At 37.6% G+C, this 19,474-nt stretch overlaps 1 protein-coding gene across 1 annotated transcript in view; it reads right to left on the bottom strand.

Moving 5' to 3' along the window:
* Window positions 1–3,424: 3,424 nt before the first annotated feature.
* The window catches only part of lpar1 (lysophosphatidic acid receptor 1), a 35,015-nt gene continuing 18,965 nt past the window's right edge, over window positions 3,425–19,474 (bottom strand). The window contains exon 3 of the mRNA XM_031753291.2: window positions 3,425–6,628. Coding sequence (XP_031609151.1) covers window positions 6,306–6,628 — 323 coding nt within the window. The 3' untranslated portion in view covers window positions 3,425–6,305. The remainder of the gene's footprint in view (window positions 6,629–19,474) is intronic.

Below are 19,474 nucleotides of genomic sequence, written 5' to 3'. Positions count from 1 at the left end.
TTAAACAACACTGGCACTTAATCCTGCAGGTTTATCTATTCTGTCAAAGGTCAACACTTTCAGGATGGTTTGGAACTCTTGAACAAGTATTCACAGGTCAAAGTTCACTGAAGTTGAAATCTATACAAAAGAGCCATGTGAATGTACTTCCTAATTTCCTTCCTATTTTCCTCCAAGAGTGAATCCATGATTGTGGTGTTTTGTTTCTTATCTGCAGCCGTTGCAGTCATTTCCTCGTCCTGTCTCCATCTTCTTTGTTTTGTTAGTGTTTTTGTTTTTATTGTGCTGCAAAGCCAGCAGCTGATCCTTACTGGGAGGTAACACTTATTAACAGTAAATTAGTAAAATAGAATTATTTTTGTGGCCTCATGAAAAACAGATCTTCATGTCTGGCAGTCATATGTTATTATGGCTAAGAATCGCTTCCTGTTTTGTCAAAACTCTGTGTTAGTGTAACAGAGGAAGCTGGTATTTTCTAAATGTTCTGGATCTGAGCTGTTCAGCAGATTTTTAATGTCTTGTTGACTTTTTCATCTTTCATAAATGTAGCTGGCAACATGATGCTCAACTCTATTCATTAAAGTCATTATCCAAACAGGCAGTAGGACATTTGACTAATGGGACAAATTTTTCACTCAGCAAACCATGGCAGGAACTATGGAAAGTGTCTATATTGACTTTGTGACGAAGATTTTACATCCCCCCCTCACTCAGCAACCGTGCAGAGAACTTCCTGCGTGGCCACACTGGCCCTGATTGGCCTTTTCGGGCAGCAACAGGACGTGAACAGACGTATATCAGTCAACTGGAGGCTACCAGTCCAAAGCTGTGGAACAATAAACATAACAGAGCGAATGCACTCTCTCTCACACACACACACACACACACACACACACACACACACACACACACACACACACACACAGAAGGGGAGACAATGTTGTTTTCCATGGAAACATCTCTTTGCTGTTGCAAGGACTGCTGCATACTTTATGTCACACATGACACAGACCCTGACCACTCTTACAGTGTTAGTAAACATACAGAAATACCATATTTGTGCTTCATGTTGTCTCTGCTTTACACCTGTAACCACATGCACATGGTGCATTAATTGTGCTGCACTAAAGATGCAAATTTGACCTCTTTTCCACCAACGCTGCACCACTGCTGGTACAATGCTAGTTCTTTAATGATGTCTTTCTTTCAGAAGTTGTGGCAAATCATGCTGAACAGAATCTGTGGGGTACATCTGGTTAATTTCTCATGTATCATATCTTGTAGCCACTGAGGAGAATAATTTTTTTGGTGGAAACACATAGAGATGGTTTTAGACTGGGAATTGGCATTGTGTCAATGGAATATTTTGTCACAAATTAAATAAATAGTTTTCCATATATTCACCAGATAATCACTAACTTTTGTATTCCAAAATAATCAGTCGACAGAAGCCAAAGGCCAGTATAGACTAGATAGAGTATGAAGTAGTCGTAAGAGTTTAATGGTAGTTCTACATCGTTATAACATTATTAAAATTAGAAAACCTGTTCCATTTATCAATCAATCCATCAATCAGTCAATCGAATCTTTATTTTGAAAATATGAGTAATGATTGTAAATACATATAACAAAAATAAACATGAAATCACTGAAAGCCATCCTATTAATGAGGAAATAAAGAAAAACAAAAGTAAAATGTTACTCCAAAAATGTCCTGTTCAAAAAGCAGAAGGAGGAAGCATATGCTTATCAGTCCCTTCCCCTATTCAGCTCATCCCAAATATATCTTTCATGATTATACAACCTAATGTATACATATATGCTATAAATAAATATGCCTGTCTAATACACATTTTACATTCCAAAATCATCTAAGATGACTTCAAGTTATGGCATCACATGTGTCTAATGAATTGTTGTCAACACTGCGGGTGGGTGGGCCTTCTTTCCTGTTTCACTGACAAAAGTTCAGCGTAAACCAACCCCAAACTGTCTGCCGAATATGAGCCAAGTCCAGAAACACTGCCTCAGGAGACCGTGTGAGCTTTGGGAACTTATTCATTCAGCATTTTCTCGCTATGCAAAACAGTCGCACACAAACAGCATTGAGAAGAAATGTGTTCCTCCTCCAACAATAAATACACAGTCACACACAAATTTCTGGTAACAGTTAAAGTTGCCCAAACTATGTTAGCAGGCTCATTTTCCACAAACTATTTAATGGGCTGGGAAAAAAATGACGACGACAACAACAAATACAATAAAAGCCTGTGTCTTTCTGTGTTCCCCATTCTGATGTGTTTGGACAAAATCACAAATATTTGCAGGAAATCAAACAGAACAACCATAGTAAGATACAGTCTCTGTTTTGTTTGTTTGTTTTTTTACAAAGCTCCTACATTTCATATAGATAACTTTCACACACTTTCACCTGGAGTCAGACTGATGTTTTTATTGTTGCTGGAGTATCAACACTATGACTGTGGTTGGACATTTATTGATATTGGACTCTAAAGTAAAGATAGTAAGGATATCACATTGATTTTTTTTTCACTATTACTTAAAAATATAAAACATGTGGTGCATGTTTGGGGTTTCTTTTTGCCTGGAAACTTTCAACATCATTTTAATGTTATGTTTCACTGTGAAAAAACAAAATGTTCAGATCTACAGCTTTGTTATTTGTTTTGTTTTTTATTAAGCACATCAGTTTTTTGGTATTACAGAATGTTTCTGAACTGCATCACACAGTGTTTGTGTCAAGCAGCATCAGTTGAAGGCCACAGCAAACACTGCATACATCATTCAGACAAAATAAGAAGCAAGTGGGTAAAACGGCCATGACGTTATAATCTAAGGAGATAAAAGTCATCACACCATTTTCTGGGCAGTTTCAGGAGGCCTGTTGTTGACATCTGTAGCTCTCTCTCGCTCTCTTTCTCTCTCTTTCTCTCTCTCTCTCCATACATATAACTAAACACTGGCATAAAAGAGGGCAGGCATTGTATCCATACTGATACTTGCATTTCTACATTGGCTAACAACTTTTAATTTGGTAAGTTGTTAGCCACAATCTGTGTAAGCTGCATGCTTCGACTTGACCTCTAGATGCCACTAAATCCTACACTCTGTCCTTCTGAAACATATGCAGGACTGGTGTATTAGCAAGCTTAAAAAGTAACATAACACCGCTCATTTTTTTTTTACTCTTCTCACTGCTGCAGTATTGTACAAGTGCATACAGACTGCACTGATGGGTGTGGTTACGGCTAAACACTTCTGGGTATGATTGGAGATGTTCTAAGCTTAAAACTTTCAACCAGAAGAGGGTGAATCACTGCTTTTCTGCTGTTAATTGACTTTTTATGGACAGGAACTGAAAAGCACTGCACTCATAGATATTGAATTTTGCATCACAAACAAGTTAATGTTGCTGTAATAGTGTTTATGGGAAAGTCATTATTTGGGATCACAATACAAATGGCATTTAAAAAAACCCATACAAACAAGCCTACAGTACATCTGGACAGAGTATAACACAGTGAAATTTACAGACACAAAACATGTTTCCCTTTGGTGATTAACTTTGCATAATATATTTTATATATACATATTGTACACACATACTTACAAAGGTACATAAAGACTGACACACTAGTAAACAAAGACACTGAATGTTTAGTTGGTTTGATATAATAACCTGAATTAATACTTAAAAGAAATGTTACAGTGAATTTCAAATATGGAGTGTTCGGTCCAGAGCCATATATTGACAAAATCTGGTCAAGATTTTGTGAAAGCTGGACAAATTTAAGACAACAAGTTTGCTATAGGGGATTGGTTCCTTAGAATATTTCTCTCATTTTGGCTCAAGTAGAAGCAGAGCTAGAGATAAAAAAAAAAGCACCGGCACAGGAAGGAAATGACTAACAAAAGTGATGACTAAGGTGCCCTGATCACAGTGCTTTATCTCACACATGCATCAAAAATGTATGCAAGTGTTGCAGAGTGATGGTGAAAAAAACTTTGTCTGTATATCACAACATAAATTGCCTGATTAATAGGCCAAACATCTGGGCAAAGATACCTGGTGACTTCATGTTAACTCTGCAGCTGAAATTCCTGAAAAACATCTGGTTTCCTGGAAAACGTTTGACTGTACTTTTGGCAGTGATTCTCACTTTGCTGTCGGTTGTTGGGAGGTTTGTCTATGTATTTTGGCCAGAATGTGTTTTGATTTAAAACATTCAGTTTGCAATTTTTAACAATGTGCATCATAGCATTGCCATGCTGGATTTCAGCTGGCACAAAATCGCAAGTTAATGAGAGCACTTGTGGAAATATTACACCATTCGAACTGCACTGGCTCATAAGTGAGTCAGTTATAAAGGCACCCTAAGGGGGGAAGATAAGAGTAACTTTAATTTGTCATTGCTGTCATAAAAATCAAAATAGGCTACCAATAATACTTTTAAAGTAAGCGTCAACTATCTCTCTGACAGAGACACAAAATAAAACGTGTTTTGGTTGGATATCTGCTTACTTCATATCACTGATACCAATGTTACAGCAAGTAAAAATCTATGCTGGTCATTCAGATTCTGTTAAACAACTGCAGCATTTGCTAAGGCTTAGTGCATTTTTGTGTCTGTGGGGTTTTAGTTCAAGAATTCTCTAAACAATTAATTCAAATTCTTTATTTTTAAAAGGAAAATGTGTATTTTCTAATGGAGGTGAAAAACACAAAAACTAAACTAAACTCAAGAGCACTGCTTTTGGCTAGCTTTCACTGTGTACCACTGACAAATTACAAACTGCCTTAAAAGTGTAAACCAACAAACTGCACAGCTTGCTGCTAATCAAGGTTATGTTGTGAGTCATTAGCCATCCTAACAGCATAGTCATAGCACTGTTGTGCCTACAGCCCTGCCTGACACAGTGGCTAGCATGGCTACAGAATCAATCATAAAGGTTTAAACCAGCCATTCTTGCTATTTCTCTACCCCGCTTGGTATAAATTCACCAGAAGTGAGGTAGGTAAATGCTCACGTATCATCATTAGTTCATGAAAGCTGGTAAAAATAGAGTGGGAGAAGGCTTTTGAGTCAAAAGTTTTGATTTTCTTTTTTAATTTTAAGTTGTTTTGTTAAAGAACTCATTCTCAAGGTACCACAAAGCAATTTGGTACTAACTCAGGCGATACTTTCACATTCACTTCCACAAGTCCCCCTTTTCCCTCCCGAAGTCAGCATCAGGGGACCAAGGAAAACACTGAGAGGCAGTCTGCTCAGCACATTTGGTGTCATAATATCAAGTCTCTGAAAGTGCACCAAACATGACTCTCATCCTGTCTTCACATAACTGTCCTCCTCCTACTCTTTTCCCTGGAACAGCTTGCCTTTAAATCCTTAGACGGAGTAAACAATCCAGGATTTGTAGCAAACATTGGATCCTTACTTTATTTAAACTGAATGGAAGCAAAAACCTGCTTTAATGGATTCACAAGAGCGTGTTCATAAAAGAGGATAGGTAGAACAGAATAAAAAAATGAATCTGGTTGTACTTTGTAATTTACTTGTTGCTAAACAATAGATGACAACTCTCTACAGCAGAAAATGATAATGTTTGAGGTTATTAAAATAATGTGTTGAATTCATGGATGAAACAATGTCACAGGGTTTTGGTAGATTGCAAAACATGGAAAACAAGTGAATATAGGCAGGATAGTGAATTGGATTTTCACTTTGGATGACATCTTTTGAAATATATATAACATTGGTAACAATATCCTGCCTCAAGCCTACACCACATCCATTTAAAGTTAAAGCTTCTGCCCGACAAAAATCAAAAACACTATGTTGTAAATCTGGGATCAGGTGAGTCAGCAACCAACAATAACATAAATGTAGGATGTTAAGTCCGATACTTTTCGTAATGATGGGGCTCTAGACGAGTAATAGTACAAACCTACCAGGCATAGAGTTAGGAAGATTGGATAAAGAGGATGGGCTATACTGGCAATACTCTACTTCACAGATTTTAAATAGTTCATATCATCTTTGCCTGTGACAACACATTTAACACAAATGGAAATTAACAAAACAAAATAATAACAGCCTATCAGAGTTCTCTTCAGCTCTGTCTTCAGACAGCTTGAGTCTTTTCAGCTTTCATTCTAGTTGCCATATTCTTCTTGACATACACTCATTTACCTTCTCTCAGTCTGTATCTCCTGTAGAGAATAATCCCTTCAAGATGGATTCAAATCCAAGACATTGGGCTTTTTCTTTTTTCTTTCTTTTTTTTTATACCACCGAATGTTCATTGTGGTGGTGATGGTGGTGCATGGTGCTGCCAGTCAGCACCGTGTGATTGATGGAAGACGCAGATCGGTCGGATCCCTCCGCTGCCGTCCCATTCACATTCTCCTGCCTCTGGCAGCACAGGATCTGCCTGAAGGTTGCGCTCATCTCCTTGTCACGGTAGGAGTAGATGATGGGATTCATGGCTGAGTTGAACTCGGCGAGTAGCAGGAAGAACTTTTCGTAGGTCAAGACATTGCAGCTAGCGCAGAAAACATCAAGGAGGAGGATGACCAAACCAGGGGTCCAGCAAATGATGAACGCACCTAAAAAAAACACAAACGTTACATATTAGTTGAGGTAATTGACACGCCCATCAGAAAACCGAAGCCTACTCCATCCTTTCATACACTGCGCTACATAAATGATAACTGGACTGGTACTGTTCTTAATTAATAACGCTTTTCTACTCAATCTGAGTATTCAAAGCACTCTTTTTTCTATAAGCCTCATTCATTCATTAACACATGTTCATACAAGTGCTTTCTTTCTATTTCACTTTTACATTAAAATTCATACACTCACACTTTGATGCATCAGTGGATACTGGGGGTACAGTATTTTGCCCAAGGGTACTTCGACATGAAGGTTGGGGGAGCAAGGGATTGAACCATCCACTAACTGCTGAGTCACAGCCACCTCATAATGGAATATAAACCTTAAAAGTAATCCACATCATAACTGTTTCTATTTTAAAATTGTCTTAAGTATAATACTTACATACTTGGAGCTAACGTGTAATTTTGTGATATGTATGAAAGAAACCTTTTTGCCTTAGACTGAACAATTCAATACTATTTATTTTATTTACTTGTCTCTTCACATGAATAAAGCTGACTTCTTCCATTTTCTGGAAGTGGGCCACGTCAACTGAGTGTTTAGTTCCACAGATGACGACACTGAGATTCATCATTAGATGACGCCATGAATTTATCAAAGTAATTTGTGTTTATTTTTGGATTTTAACATTGTAGCACAGTTTTTGATCTAAGCATGCAAGATTCATGTAAGTAACTGTCATGACTCATGAGCAACATTTGGGAACTGATTACTTGGTTTGGGCTTTTGCTAACTTACACTTGAATAATAATGAGTCAGTACAGGCAACTTGGAAATGGGTCCTTTCGGTGTCACATTAGAATTCATCCTACCACCTCTCATAATTCTAACAAAACACTATCAAACCACTAACAACGCAACATCCTGTGTTTGAATCAGAGGGCCAGGGACCCCATTAAATCTGACGCACTGATCGCTTTTAGACCACCACTGATGTCATCACACATCTATTTCTCCTGTTATGGTGGAGATATCAACTACATTATTTCCAAGAGTTATAGGTGTTGCCACTTATGCAAACCCTAATCATTAGTATAGCAGAAGAAGCTTTTGCCACAAAGTCCTGTTTTTGTTTTTTTGTTTTTTTTATACTGTCGTAACATCTCCTTCAGAGCTTCTATACTGATATCAATAGAATGGTGGTAAAAACCAGCACAACCACACATTAGTTTCCCTCTACAAACTGGCAGCAGGAGGGGCTGAGCATGGAAGGTTACAAAAACTGAGAGGTGCGCAACCCTATGACACTGTTTTTGTCATACAGTGCCATTCGCGAAGTATAATAGTCCTCTAACACAGAAACACAGAAAATCTCTCTCACAAGCACATGAGGCCCCAGCTCACTAGGAGGTTTGAAACAGATACCTCCTTAATGTGAGGCAACAGTGCTAAACACTGCACTATGGCGTTATTTTAGTGCCTATATTCTGAGCGCACGGAAACCCCACTGATAGCCTTCCTGTCCTTTTTCTCAAATGTTTTCTGTGTATTTGTTGAAACAAATAACAATCACTCTACAACCACATTAGCATCACTTATGAACCACACCGCCAAGAAAACAAAGTACCAATATCTCTTTATGACCAAATGTAAGTAAAAAAAGGTTAATAAGGTCAAAAACCTCATTAAAAATTGATGAAAAATAACTTAGATTTAAGTGATTTGAATGACTGTGATAAATATTAAATATAAATATAAATAATAAATCAGCTATGCACTTTGTGCATTAAAGTGGACTCTTCCCCGAGTAGATGGAATATGTTAGCGCTGTGGAAAGGGTCACTGACATTACTCGTGCATGTCAAGTGCTGTGAATTCAGTCATCAGACGATATATGTCCTAACTATACGACAACTAGAGCTGGGCGATATGACCCAAAATTCATATCTCGATATTTTTTAGCTGGATGGCGATATAAGATATATATCTCGATATTTTTTTAAAGCCCTAAAGTAAGAACAAAAAGAGAGTTCTTAGTCAAAGCTGTGTCCCAGATGTCACACAGGCACTTTTATTAACATACAGCATAGATGTACATGAAAAAAAACTACTCAAAAATAAATTATGAGCATTTATTAAATAATGATGCTCTATAAATAAAAGAAAACTATGTTGTTTTGTGCATAACAAAGAGCAAATTGTGCCGTCAAAATGTAAACTAACAGACGCTGAGCATAATAACAAAGACAGATTTCACAGCTGCTCTGTTCCCAACTTCTACTGCGTGACTGACAGCCTGGAGTTTGAAATCCGCTTCGTAACCATGTCTCTGGACAGGTGCCATTTATGGTCCTTATACACACACAATACGGTAATATTACGTTGAAGCACAGTACGTATCACTCCGCGAGGCTCCTCGGTAGCCGTAATGCTCCGACAATCCATCAAGCGGTGCAGCTCCGTAGCTTACCAAAGTCGAACTAAAACATTTTTTGACAGACTGCTGAGCGCTGTGTATCACATAAAATCGGTTCGCGGTCATCAAGCACAACCAGAATTCATACAAAAGGCGCGCAGTCAACTTTTGAGAAGATGAAAGGATTTCAGGCCGTGCATGGCGTTAGCGTGGCTAGCTCGTTAGCGTGGTTAGCTCGTTAACACGTTGACGCCGTCCAGCCCCACTCACGGGGCGATGCGCAGTAACTCATTAACGGAGGCGAGGTCGAGTAACGTTGGGTAAAGACAAAAGTGGACGAAAGAGAGGCAAACTTGCGGCTCCGCAACTATAATTATAACGTAACAGACTATATCGATATAAAGGATATTGTCACATCTTATATCTCGTATAAAAATATATCGATATTTTTAAAAATCTCGATATATCGCCCAGCTCTAACGACAACTATAGGACATTCCACTCGCGAGATGGTAAAACAAAGAGTCTTGTTGAGAAATTAGCAGAGTTGACAGAGAGAGAGCAAGAGAGGGAGAGCGAAAGCGAGAGAGTATTGACAGGAAGGTCTGTTATCTGTTAGTGTTGTGCAGGCGGCAGCTGCAGTGGAGCTTGACCTCACTTCCTAACTATGCAAGCAGACTCTCCAGAGTTGGATAAATTTCTCAAGCAGTTCATTGCCCAGCAGAGAAACTATTTCAACTATTTGTCTCTCAGTGAAACATCTTACTCGGAGCAGGACCAGACTCAGCACAAAAAATGCTCAGAGGAAGCATTTAGAATTTCCAGTCTGAAAAACAAGAAAGAAAAAAAACTTGACTCTAACATTATGACTGCTACTGTATTTTCTGTTTTTACTGTCTTACTGTGTCAGTGGTGATCTAAACATTTATTACTCATCCAATCTATCTTAACCACAATTCACAATATGTTATTGTCTTAGTAGGGCAAAATCCATCAAAATAATAAATGAAACAATCTGATCGCGTCCAGTGAAAAATATAAAATAAAACAGTATATGTGCATATATGTAAAGGACATTTGTTTTATTTCCACTCAAAATGAGAAAGGAGTGCCGTTTTGTGATTTTATGGCCTGCGAGGTTAACCCTCAAATTCTTTCATTTCCTCCCTGAATCCTGGAGTATATAATTACCTTCATTACTTATCTTTATTGCAGAATTTCCTCTTTACCCCCAAAAGAATATGGCTGGTTTACCATAGCCACATTGTACAGTGTTACTACCATGCCAGGTTTACAAAGGGTAAACCAGAGTTTTGTTTATGGAAGCAACATGTGATTTAAAAAAAAAAAAAATTTTTGGCCCCGTCACTACTTAAAAATGCCACATGGAGGGAAAAGAGGCTGGAGAATGGAAAGTCACTGGAAGAAGGTAAATAAACACAGCTCTAAAGCAGGCCTGGAAAGTGTATGGAAACCTAGGAAAACTACTTTGGCACACTCGTTGTCTTATAAAAATAAGTAATTACATAGAAATGTGTAAAGATGTGTGTGGCTATTGCAATGACAAACTACTATTGCAACAGTTTCATAAATGACATATTTTCCTATTAGTTTGTTAATGGCTCATGTGCCACCAGAATGCAGTAAATAAACCTTTAAAGGAATCATTTTGCTGTCAAAAACCTGATAACGAGCTTTAGGGGAGACATTTTTAGTTTGTGGAATGATTCTCAAGATTTACATAACTCAAAGCAATTGTTAGAAACAGCAGCACACAATGGATTAACTGTGCCATTGTTCATGAACAACATATCAAAAATGCATTGCTTCGAGGGGGTTTATAAAGACTGAGCTGCAATTTTACTTGTTCAACTGACTCTCAACACAAATATCTAATAAGCCAATCAAATGGCTTAAGGCATTTAGACATGCAGACATGGTCAAGAGAACTTGCTAAACTTCAAACTGAGAAAGAAAGGTGATTCAAGAGAATTTGAACATGACATGGTTGTTGCCAGATGGGCCTGCACTCCCATAAATACAGTTTCTGACATACTGGCCTGGTCTGAGTATTTATGAAACTGCTGCTCTACTGGGACTTTCCCACACAATCATCTTCAGGGTTTATAGGGAATGGTCTGAAAAAGAGAAAATACCCATGGAGTGTCAGTTCTCTGGGCAAAAATATCTAAATGATGGCAGAGGTCAGAAGAGAATGGTCAGACTGCTTCGAGCAAAATAATCACATATTACAATTCAGGTATGCAGAAGAGCACCCGAGGATGCAAAACATGGCGAACTTAGAAGCCTGTCAACTAAGACGAGGAAACTGATGCTACAATTCACACACATTCACCAAAATTGGACACCAAAGGATTGGAAGAATGTTGCCTGGTCCAATGAGTATCAATTGCTGCAGATATTTGGACAGTAAGGTCAGAATGTGGAGTAAACAACATCCATCTATGCGTAATATCAACACTTCAGGCTGATGCTGGTGATATTAAAATGTAGAGACTGTTTTCTTGGCACATTTTAGACCCAGTAGGACCAAATGGACATCCTACCTCAGTGTTCTTGTTGACCATATCTATGCATTTGTGACCACAAAATACAAATCTCCTGATGTCTGCTTCCAGCAAGATAACACACCATGTCACCAATCTCTCACTATCTCAAACTGGTTTCTTGAACATGACAGTTCAAATGGGCTCCACTGTCACCAGACCCCAATCCAAAGGAGCACCATTTGGATGTGGTGGAATGGGAGATATGCATCACGGATGTGAAGCTGACAAATAAGCAGCAACTGTGTGATGCTGTCACATGAATGTAGAACAAAATGTCTGAGGAATGCTTCAATCACCTTGTTGAATCTATGCCACCAATTAATTCGGTACTAAGGGGAAAAGGGAGTCCACTCTCGTACGTCCTAGGTGAGCCTAATAAAGTACAGAGTTATGTATGAGAGGTTGTTCCTATACACTTTCTAACAATGCAATTTCTCAGATTATCATTTAGTTACTTAAAAGAAATTTTGCATGGTGCATTTGTACAAATGTTTACTTAGGACTATCCTATCCTATAGTATGAACTGCTAATAATAATATGTACTGCTTTATCCAAGTGTATGATACAGCAGCAGTGTTTTAACACCACCATGCTTTCTTTCTTTTCTTAAGTCTTTTCTTAATGCTCACATGGCAATGTAATGGCATGAATGGTAAGTATGGTACATGTTTTTTACTTTTCCATTATTATTTTCCACAACTTTTATCCTCTGTTTTTTTTTTTCTTACAGAAATAATCTTTTATTAGAAAAAGAACATGGATCTATGGCCTAGGTAACCAATAGGTATGCATTTCTTTATGCACCCATACCTATTACTACATATTTATCAGACCATTTCTATTTTGCTCTGTGCAGCTTTTGTCGTAATTATGGTAGGGTTATTTTAATCCTGATAGATAAGAAAAAAGAAGAAAAGGGGAAACTCAAACTACACTTTTTCATGTTTTTTTTTAAATAAGCCCTTTATTTAAAGACAACTTCTTGAAAAGCTTTTTTTTTAATTTTGAATGTAAACCTTGCTTGCTTTACTTGTAAAAAGAACATTTTATTATGAAAGTACCCTTCAGTTCATTGAAAATAAATAAGAAACACTAGTTCAACAATGGTGAATTGTAATTTCTTTCTTTTACTTGACAGCCAGTTGTTGACTGTTTACAGACAAGTGTTAGGCTATTTGTAAATATACTGCATTGAATTATTATGCATAAGAAACTTTAGCATATTCTGGACCTTTGTGTGAGGAAACTTTCTCTATCCAGACCTCCTTAAATTCTAATTAAGTACTCTTGATCTATGGGAACAAAAATAAGGAAATAATAGAGGCCAGATTATGGCAGTGAACCCTGCACTCCCACAAAGACACATGCACGCAAAACACACATGCAGAACTGAGGGTAGATAAACACTCACATGTGCAGACACAAACACATGCAAACACTCACTTACTTAATTATACATGGCACAAAGACAGATGGGTTAAATATTTTGACGATGTTGAGAAAGCACTCACACTGTAAAACTGTAAAAATATAGCATCTGTGATTATCTGTCTTCTTTTTCCCCTCATTCTCCAACAGGCAGTAGGCTGCCTCTCTCATGTTAAAGCTGGCAGGATGTTCTTGTTAATATGGAGCGCTTATACCCCACTGTCACCAAGATTCATTCATGTTGTTTGTTTTTCTAATGCTATGCTTATTTGTGAAAGACTGGCGAGACTAATACGACTACATTAGCCAATCAGACAACTGATCTCTTGTCATTTAGTTCTAAAACAACTGCCTTTTAACCTTTTAACTGAAAATGGTGGTGTACACAGTGATGGAGTCTTGTAGTGGTTTCACGGTGATCTAATGGTTAGAGAAACCAGCTTTTGGCTGGAAACACAGTGAGTTCTTTGAAATAATGGCGTTTCTTTCCTGCTTGACCTATTTATTTTTTGGTTAGTTTTTGTCAGAAGGTTCACTAGCTGGCTGGCTAGGTGATAGTGAGTAAAGTGTTGGTTGAGTTTTCAGTTACTTCGATTTCTTTACAATGGTCATAATAACTAAAATAGAAAAGAAGATGGCTACATTGTTAGATGTTAAATGTGTTTACTTTTCAAGTGAGCACTTATGGGCTGATATTTTTTTACAGTAAGACTGAAACACACATACTTAAAACAAACTGTACTGCTAACACCGCCCCTGCTACTTTTCTTTTCTTTTTTCTTTTGTTCAAAGCTAAACTCATAAGTACTCACAAGCCAGGAAGGCTAAGCTAACACTAGAAAAGAAAAGTTTTTGTGCAAACATTACAATTGCATGTTTGCATTACAATTTTATATCTATATTAGTTATCCAATATTTTACATCCAGTAAAATATTTAATTCAGAAACAACTTCCTATTCTTCTGTCTGACATTTTCATCACTCAGTTATTTTGGAAGGCTCATCATGCCAGCTTAGGTTTCCACTAATGTGAATTCTCTGTGGCTCTTAAAAACACCCCAAATTGAATTATTGCTTTCATCTTCTGTGAGTCTCACTCATTTTCCTGCCATTAATCTATTTGTATCTCTTTTTTCTCAAGTTTTTTTTTATTGCTCTCTTCACTTTCTTTTCCTTTTTAAAATCTATTGTTTTTCAAAAATCCCTTTATGAATTTTAAAATCTTGAGTTTATCCTTTCTTTGTATCTTGTTTTTTTGGGGTTTGTTTTCATTGCACGTCTCTTTCAGATCGTGGCCATGTTTTCCTTTCTGCAACCTGTATTCCTGTCAGCCATCCCCGGCTTCATCTTTTACTTGTATCTCACATTCTGTCTCAAGTGTCTCTCTAACCCAATCATTATCTGTGGTCATGACCATGATCCCTATATATATTTCTAAAAGGGCCCATTAGTTTCCCGTTTGTCCACAGGAGGATTTCTTTTCCCATTCCCCTCTTACCCACATCAGTGCTTCCACACAGAAGATTAGATTAAAGTTCACATTCAATAGCTGAGAGTCCACAGCACAGAGTCTACAAAGATGCTTGTGGTGTACACAGTGATGGAGTCTTGTAGTGGTTTCACAGTGATCTAATGGTTAGAGAAACCAGCTTTTGACCGGAAACACAGTGAGTTCTTTGAAATAATGGCGTTTCTTTCCTGCTTGGCCTACACAAAAATAGCCTATCTGTTTATCTGCAGAGATGTTTGCTTGGCAGCAGTGACTCATGTGTAGGTACTGAGACTTTTTTAAATCTGTCATTTTTTAATAAACTTCAAACATCAACATCAAAAGGTCTACTTAGGTTCTCTCAGCTGCTTGACAAGAAGGCAACTGGACTTGACTCTCTTGTCATTTAGTTCTAAAACAACTGATGTACCTTTTAACTGAAAATGCAGACACCCTAACAAATGCAGCATGAAAATCTTTTTCAAATTTTGTGGGATCAGATCTTTTTTGGAGCGGTATTGTAAATTGTATTATAGAAAAAGATACAGAAGACAACAGACATCAAGCCGGGAATGAGGGCTATGACATGAAACGAAGGTCCCGGTTTGAAATGAGCAGCAGGTTTTGTGTTTTTTTAACAAAAAAAGTAAATAAATAAAAATTAAAATTCACATTTGAAAAGAATAAGAAAACTATATTATTTTGAACCCAATCTAAAAGCAATTTATAACACCTCGTATATTTAACTGTTTAACTCTAAGCCAAGTGTGTCATACTGGATATATGAGTTTTTGTGAGTTTCTGAGACTTCTACATCCCAGAAAAAGCCCAAATATAATCCACAATTCATTTTTGAGGAATGCACTGAAAAAGAAAATGCCTTACGTAGCAAATATTATACAAATTTAAACTCATATATGCAAATTCATATTTATTTTTTGGTTAGTTTTTGTCAGAAGGTTCACTAAACACTACATTTTCAAAACAAGTAGATTTTTCGGGCAATTATTTCATGAATCAGGCTTAAAATGTAAAAGGGTTAAACGGTGTTTTAAGTTTGCCTGAAAGTAACAACCCATGCTGCTGAAACCACATTTGTAAGGCGTAGATCCTGCCATAGGGAGTGATTACAAAAGCTGTATTGTCTACAATTATTTCTTACATTAATTGACGTACACAGATGCACACAAACTCAAACACACAGAAAACAGGTGACACTGTGAGATGCATGCCAGTTGTGCTTCCATGCTGACAGCAGATTGGAGTGTTTGGCTTGCGGTTTTTACAGATTGGTTCTGCTCAGCCAGAAAATACACTAGCATTATAGCAGAAAATTACAGAAACGTCTGTGTATGAGTAGGGCACATTTGTTAGTGTGTAATCATTAATTTCTGTCCTTCCTTTGAAATCTAGATACTGAAATAAGTCCTCGGGGTAAATACTGACTGCTTATACACTGTAATTTGGAGACAAGTACAAGTCTGTGATATGGCATCTGCATTTGTTTGGGCATGGTATTGCTTGGCACTCCATGCTGTCTGACGATGTGACCTCATACAACACCATAAGCTTTAAGATAATCAAATCATTCACAGAAGACTCCAGCAATTGCCAACAACTGACACACACACACACACACACACACACACACACACACACACACACACACACACACACACACACACACACACACACGCTGAACAAGGAACATTGGCCAGTTTGACGGCTGTTGGCTCATTTAAGAATAATGAAGGGAATCTCTGTCTATGTGATTCAAACTCTTTTTTTTTAAATAAACACAAAGTGGGTAAAACTAGCAAGGCTATCACAATAACCAAGTCTATAATCTGATGCACTACAGTTTTTGATGATGAGTGCCAGTTCACTGAATTTGGTTGTTTTGTAAGTGTAAACACTTGGTACTTGTCTAACTGGGAAAAAGACAATCTGACTGCAAATCAAAAACAGTAATCACAGAGAAAGACTGGTTGCATTATTTGTTTAGAACTTCTCATGTGGACTTTTTTCTAATGCTGTTCAGTCAAACTGACAATGGAAGTTTGTTATTTTTATCTACAGTAACTGGTACTGAGACTCTTTTCTTGGACTTTCACTTATCCTGATAGCATAAGGGGGAGGTGGACTGCAAAGAGGCTTGGAGATAGGCAGCATCATTAGAAGACATAGCATAAATTTTCACTGCTATGCAGATGACACGCAGCTCTATCTATCCATGAAGCCAGGTAACACACACCAATTAGTTAAACTGCAGGAATGCCTTAAAGACATAAAGACCTGGATGGCCACTAACTTTCTGCTTCTTAATTCAGATAAAACTGAGGTTATTGTACTCGGCCCTGAAAATCTTAGAAATATAGTATCTAACCAGATTCTTACTCTGAATGGCATTACCTTGGCCTCCAGTAACACTGTGAGGAACCTTGGAGTCATTTTTGACCAAGACATGTCCTTCAATGCACATATTATACAAATATGTAAGACTGCTTTCTTCCATTTGCGCAACATCTCTAAAATTAGAAATATCCTGTCTCAGAGTGATGCTGAAAAACTAGTTCATGCATTCGTCACTTCCAGGCTGGACTACTGTAATTCTTTATTATCAGGTTGTCCTAAAAACTCACTGAAAAGCCTTCAGCTAATCCAAAATGCTGCAGCAAGAGTCCTGACAGGGACTAGAAAGAGAGAGCATATTTCTCCTGTTTTGGCTTCCCTTCATTGGCTTCCTGTTAAATCCAGAATTGAATTCAAAATCCTGCTCCTCACATACAAGGTCTTAAATAATCAGGCCCCATCTTATCTTAATGACCTTGTAGTACCATATCACCCTATTAGAGCACTTCGCCCTCGCTCTGCAGGCCTACTTGTTGTTCCTAGAGTATTTAAAAGTAGAATGGGAGGGAGAGCCTTCAGTTTTCAGGCCCCTCTTCTGTGGAACCAGCTTCCAGTTTGGATTCGGAGACAGACACTATCTCTACTTTCAAGATTAGGCTTAAAACTTTCCTTTTGCTAAAGCATATAGTTAGGGCTGGACCAGGTGACCCTGAATCCTCCCTTAGTTATGCTGCAATAGACGTGAGCTGCCGGGGATTCCCATGATGCATTGAGTTTTTCCTTTCCAGTCACCTTTCTCACTCACTATGTGTTAATAGACCTCTCTGCATCGAATCATATCTGTTATTAATCTCTGTCTCTCTTCCACAGCATGTCTTTATCCTGTTTTCCTTCTCTCACCCCAACCGGTCGCAGCAGATGGCCCCGCCTCCCTGAGCCTGGTTCTGCGGAGGTTTCTTCCTGTTAAAGGGAGTTTTCCTTCCCACTGTCGCCAAAGTGCTTGCTCATAGGGGCTCATATGATTGTTGGGTTTTTCTCTGTATCTATTATTGTGCGATCTACTGTACGATATAAAGCATCTTGAGGCGACTTCTGTTGTGATTTGGCGCTATATAAATAAAATTGAATTGAATTGAATTGAATAGATGCAGAGCAATTATATGCACTCTAAAATAGCGTTAGAGAGTATAGAGAGTTTTCCCTTATGGTAGATTCCCATATGCATGGAAGTATATTGGCTGAGCTAGACTGTGTGAGCTGGTATTTGCCAGGATTGCTCCTGAGCTTCACTTCTTGCTCAGCCTAAACATATTGCTGATTTGAGATTTTTGTGTGCTACTACATTTTGAAGAATTGGGCTTTAAAAAATAGGTTGCTGCGACTGCATTAACAGCTATGGGTGCTTTAGACTAAAAACAACTGAAATTTTACATGTTCTTTCCTGGAGATGGAAAAATCCTTTATAGACAGTTTTTTGGCAAATACTGATATGCGTATCAGCTGGAGCAAAAAAACAAATTTGTTTTTATTTGTTTTTTTTTTTTTAATGAAAACTAAGAGAAGTCCAAAGGTTTTCAGTGCATGTACAATGAAACAGGCAAGCAATACAAGGGAGAGACTTAGTTTGGGACATGGAATTCAGTGTCCTTGATAGTGCTTCAAAATGACCTCATTCAGACTAAACCAAAACAGATCACACCCTCACTCAAAAGACTTACTTTCTCAGTAACATGTCGGCTTGAGTAGAGAAGAACAAATGTGGCTTGTTCTGAAATTTTTAAAACAATATTTCAAATTTATGCTAATGATTTACTGATTAAACTGAAAAGAAACTGTAAAAACATAAAACTTTTTCCATTTTCGGTAAAGAACAGTCCTCTCTAGTCAGAAATTCATGAAGCTAAATGACTGTGAAACTTTGTTTCTTAACATTAATTCCTGAATCCTAATGCTTACTATTGTTATGTGATTATAAAAACTGTGTTTTCTACCTAGATTTATAGAGTGAGTCTTTTGCAAATAGCTATGCAACCTTGCATTAACATCATTAAAGTTCATATGAAGTCACTTATTGGAATGTTCTTACATCTGTTTAGGGGAACTTAGCTTTTATTTTTGGATGACTCAGTCTTTTTCCTGTAATAGTATGCGGAAAGCTCAATAGAAAAAGGCAGCTGTAGGATAGTTGTAACGACACCAGAGAATTGACATTTTTATTGATCCATTAGACAATAGATAAAGACAGCAATAATGCTGGTTTCTATTGTTAAAAAATGTTTTTAATTTTTGTTTTAGATTTAATTCATACTATGGTATATAGCTTCCACCCTATGGCCATTAGGAAACATACACCAAAGTTAGCAGATTAATTTCAGAGCTGTTTACCTCACAGGTTACCAAAGAGGTAAAGAAATAAACAAAACATCTCTACACAGCAGATGTACATTCTCTGCCTCTTTAGCCCATACTATAGGTTCCAGATCATAGTCTCCTGTCCACTGCTTTGAGTTAAGTTTGGAGTAAAGACAACAAATGCAACAGGATGAGATAGCAGAGCACATAGGAAAGAGATCACTC

Source organism: Oreochromis aureus, linkage group 7 (assembly GCF_013358895.1).
Source record: "Oreochromis aureus strain Israel breed Guangdong linkage group 7, ZZ_aureus, whole genome shotgun sequence".
NCBI lineage: Eukaryota > Metazoa > Chordata > Actinopteri > Cichliformes > Cichlidae > Oreochromis > Oreochromis aureus.
Note: the sequence above shows the minus strand (reverse complement) of the source record. Positions and strands in the feature narration are given on the sequence as shown.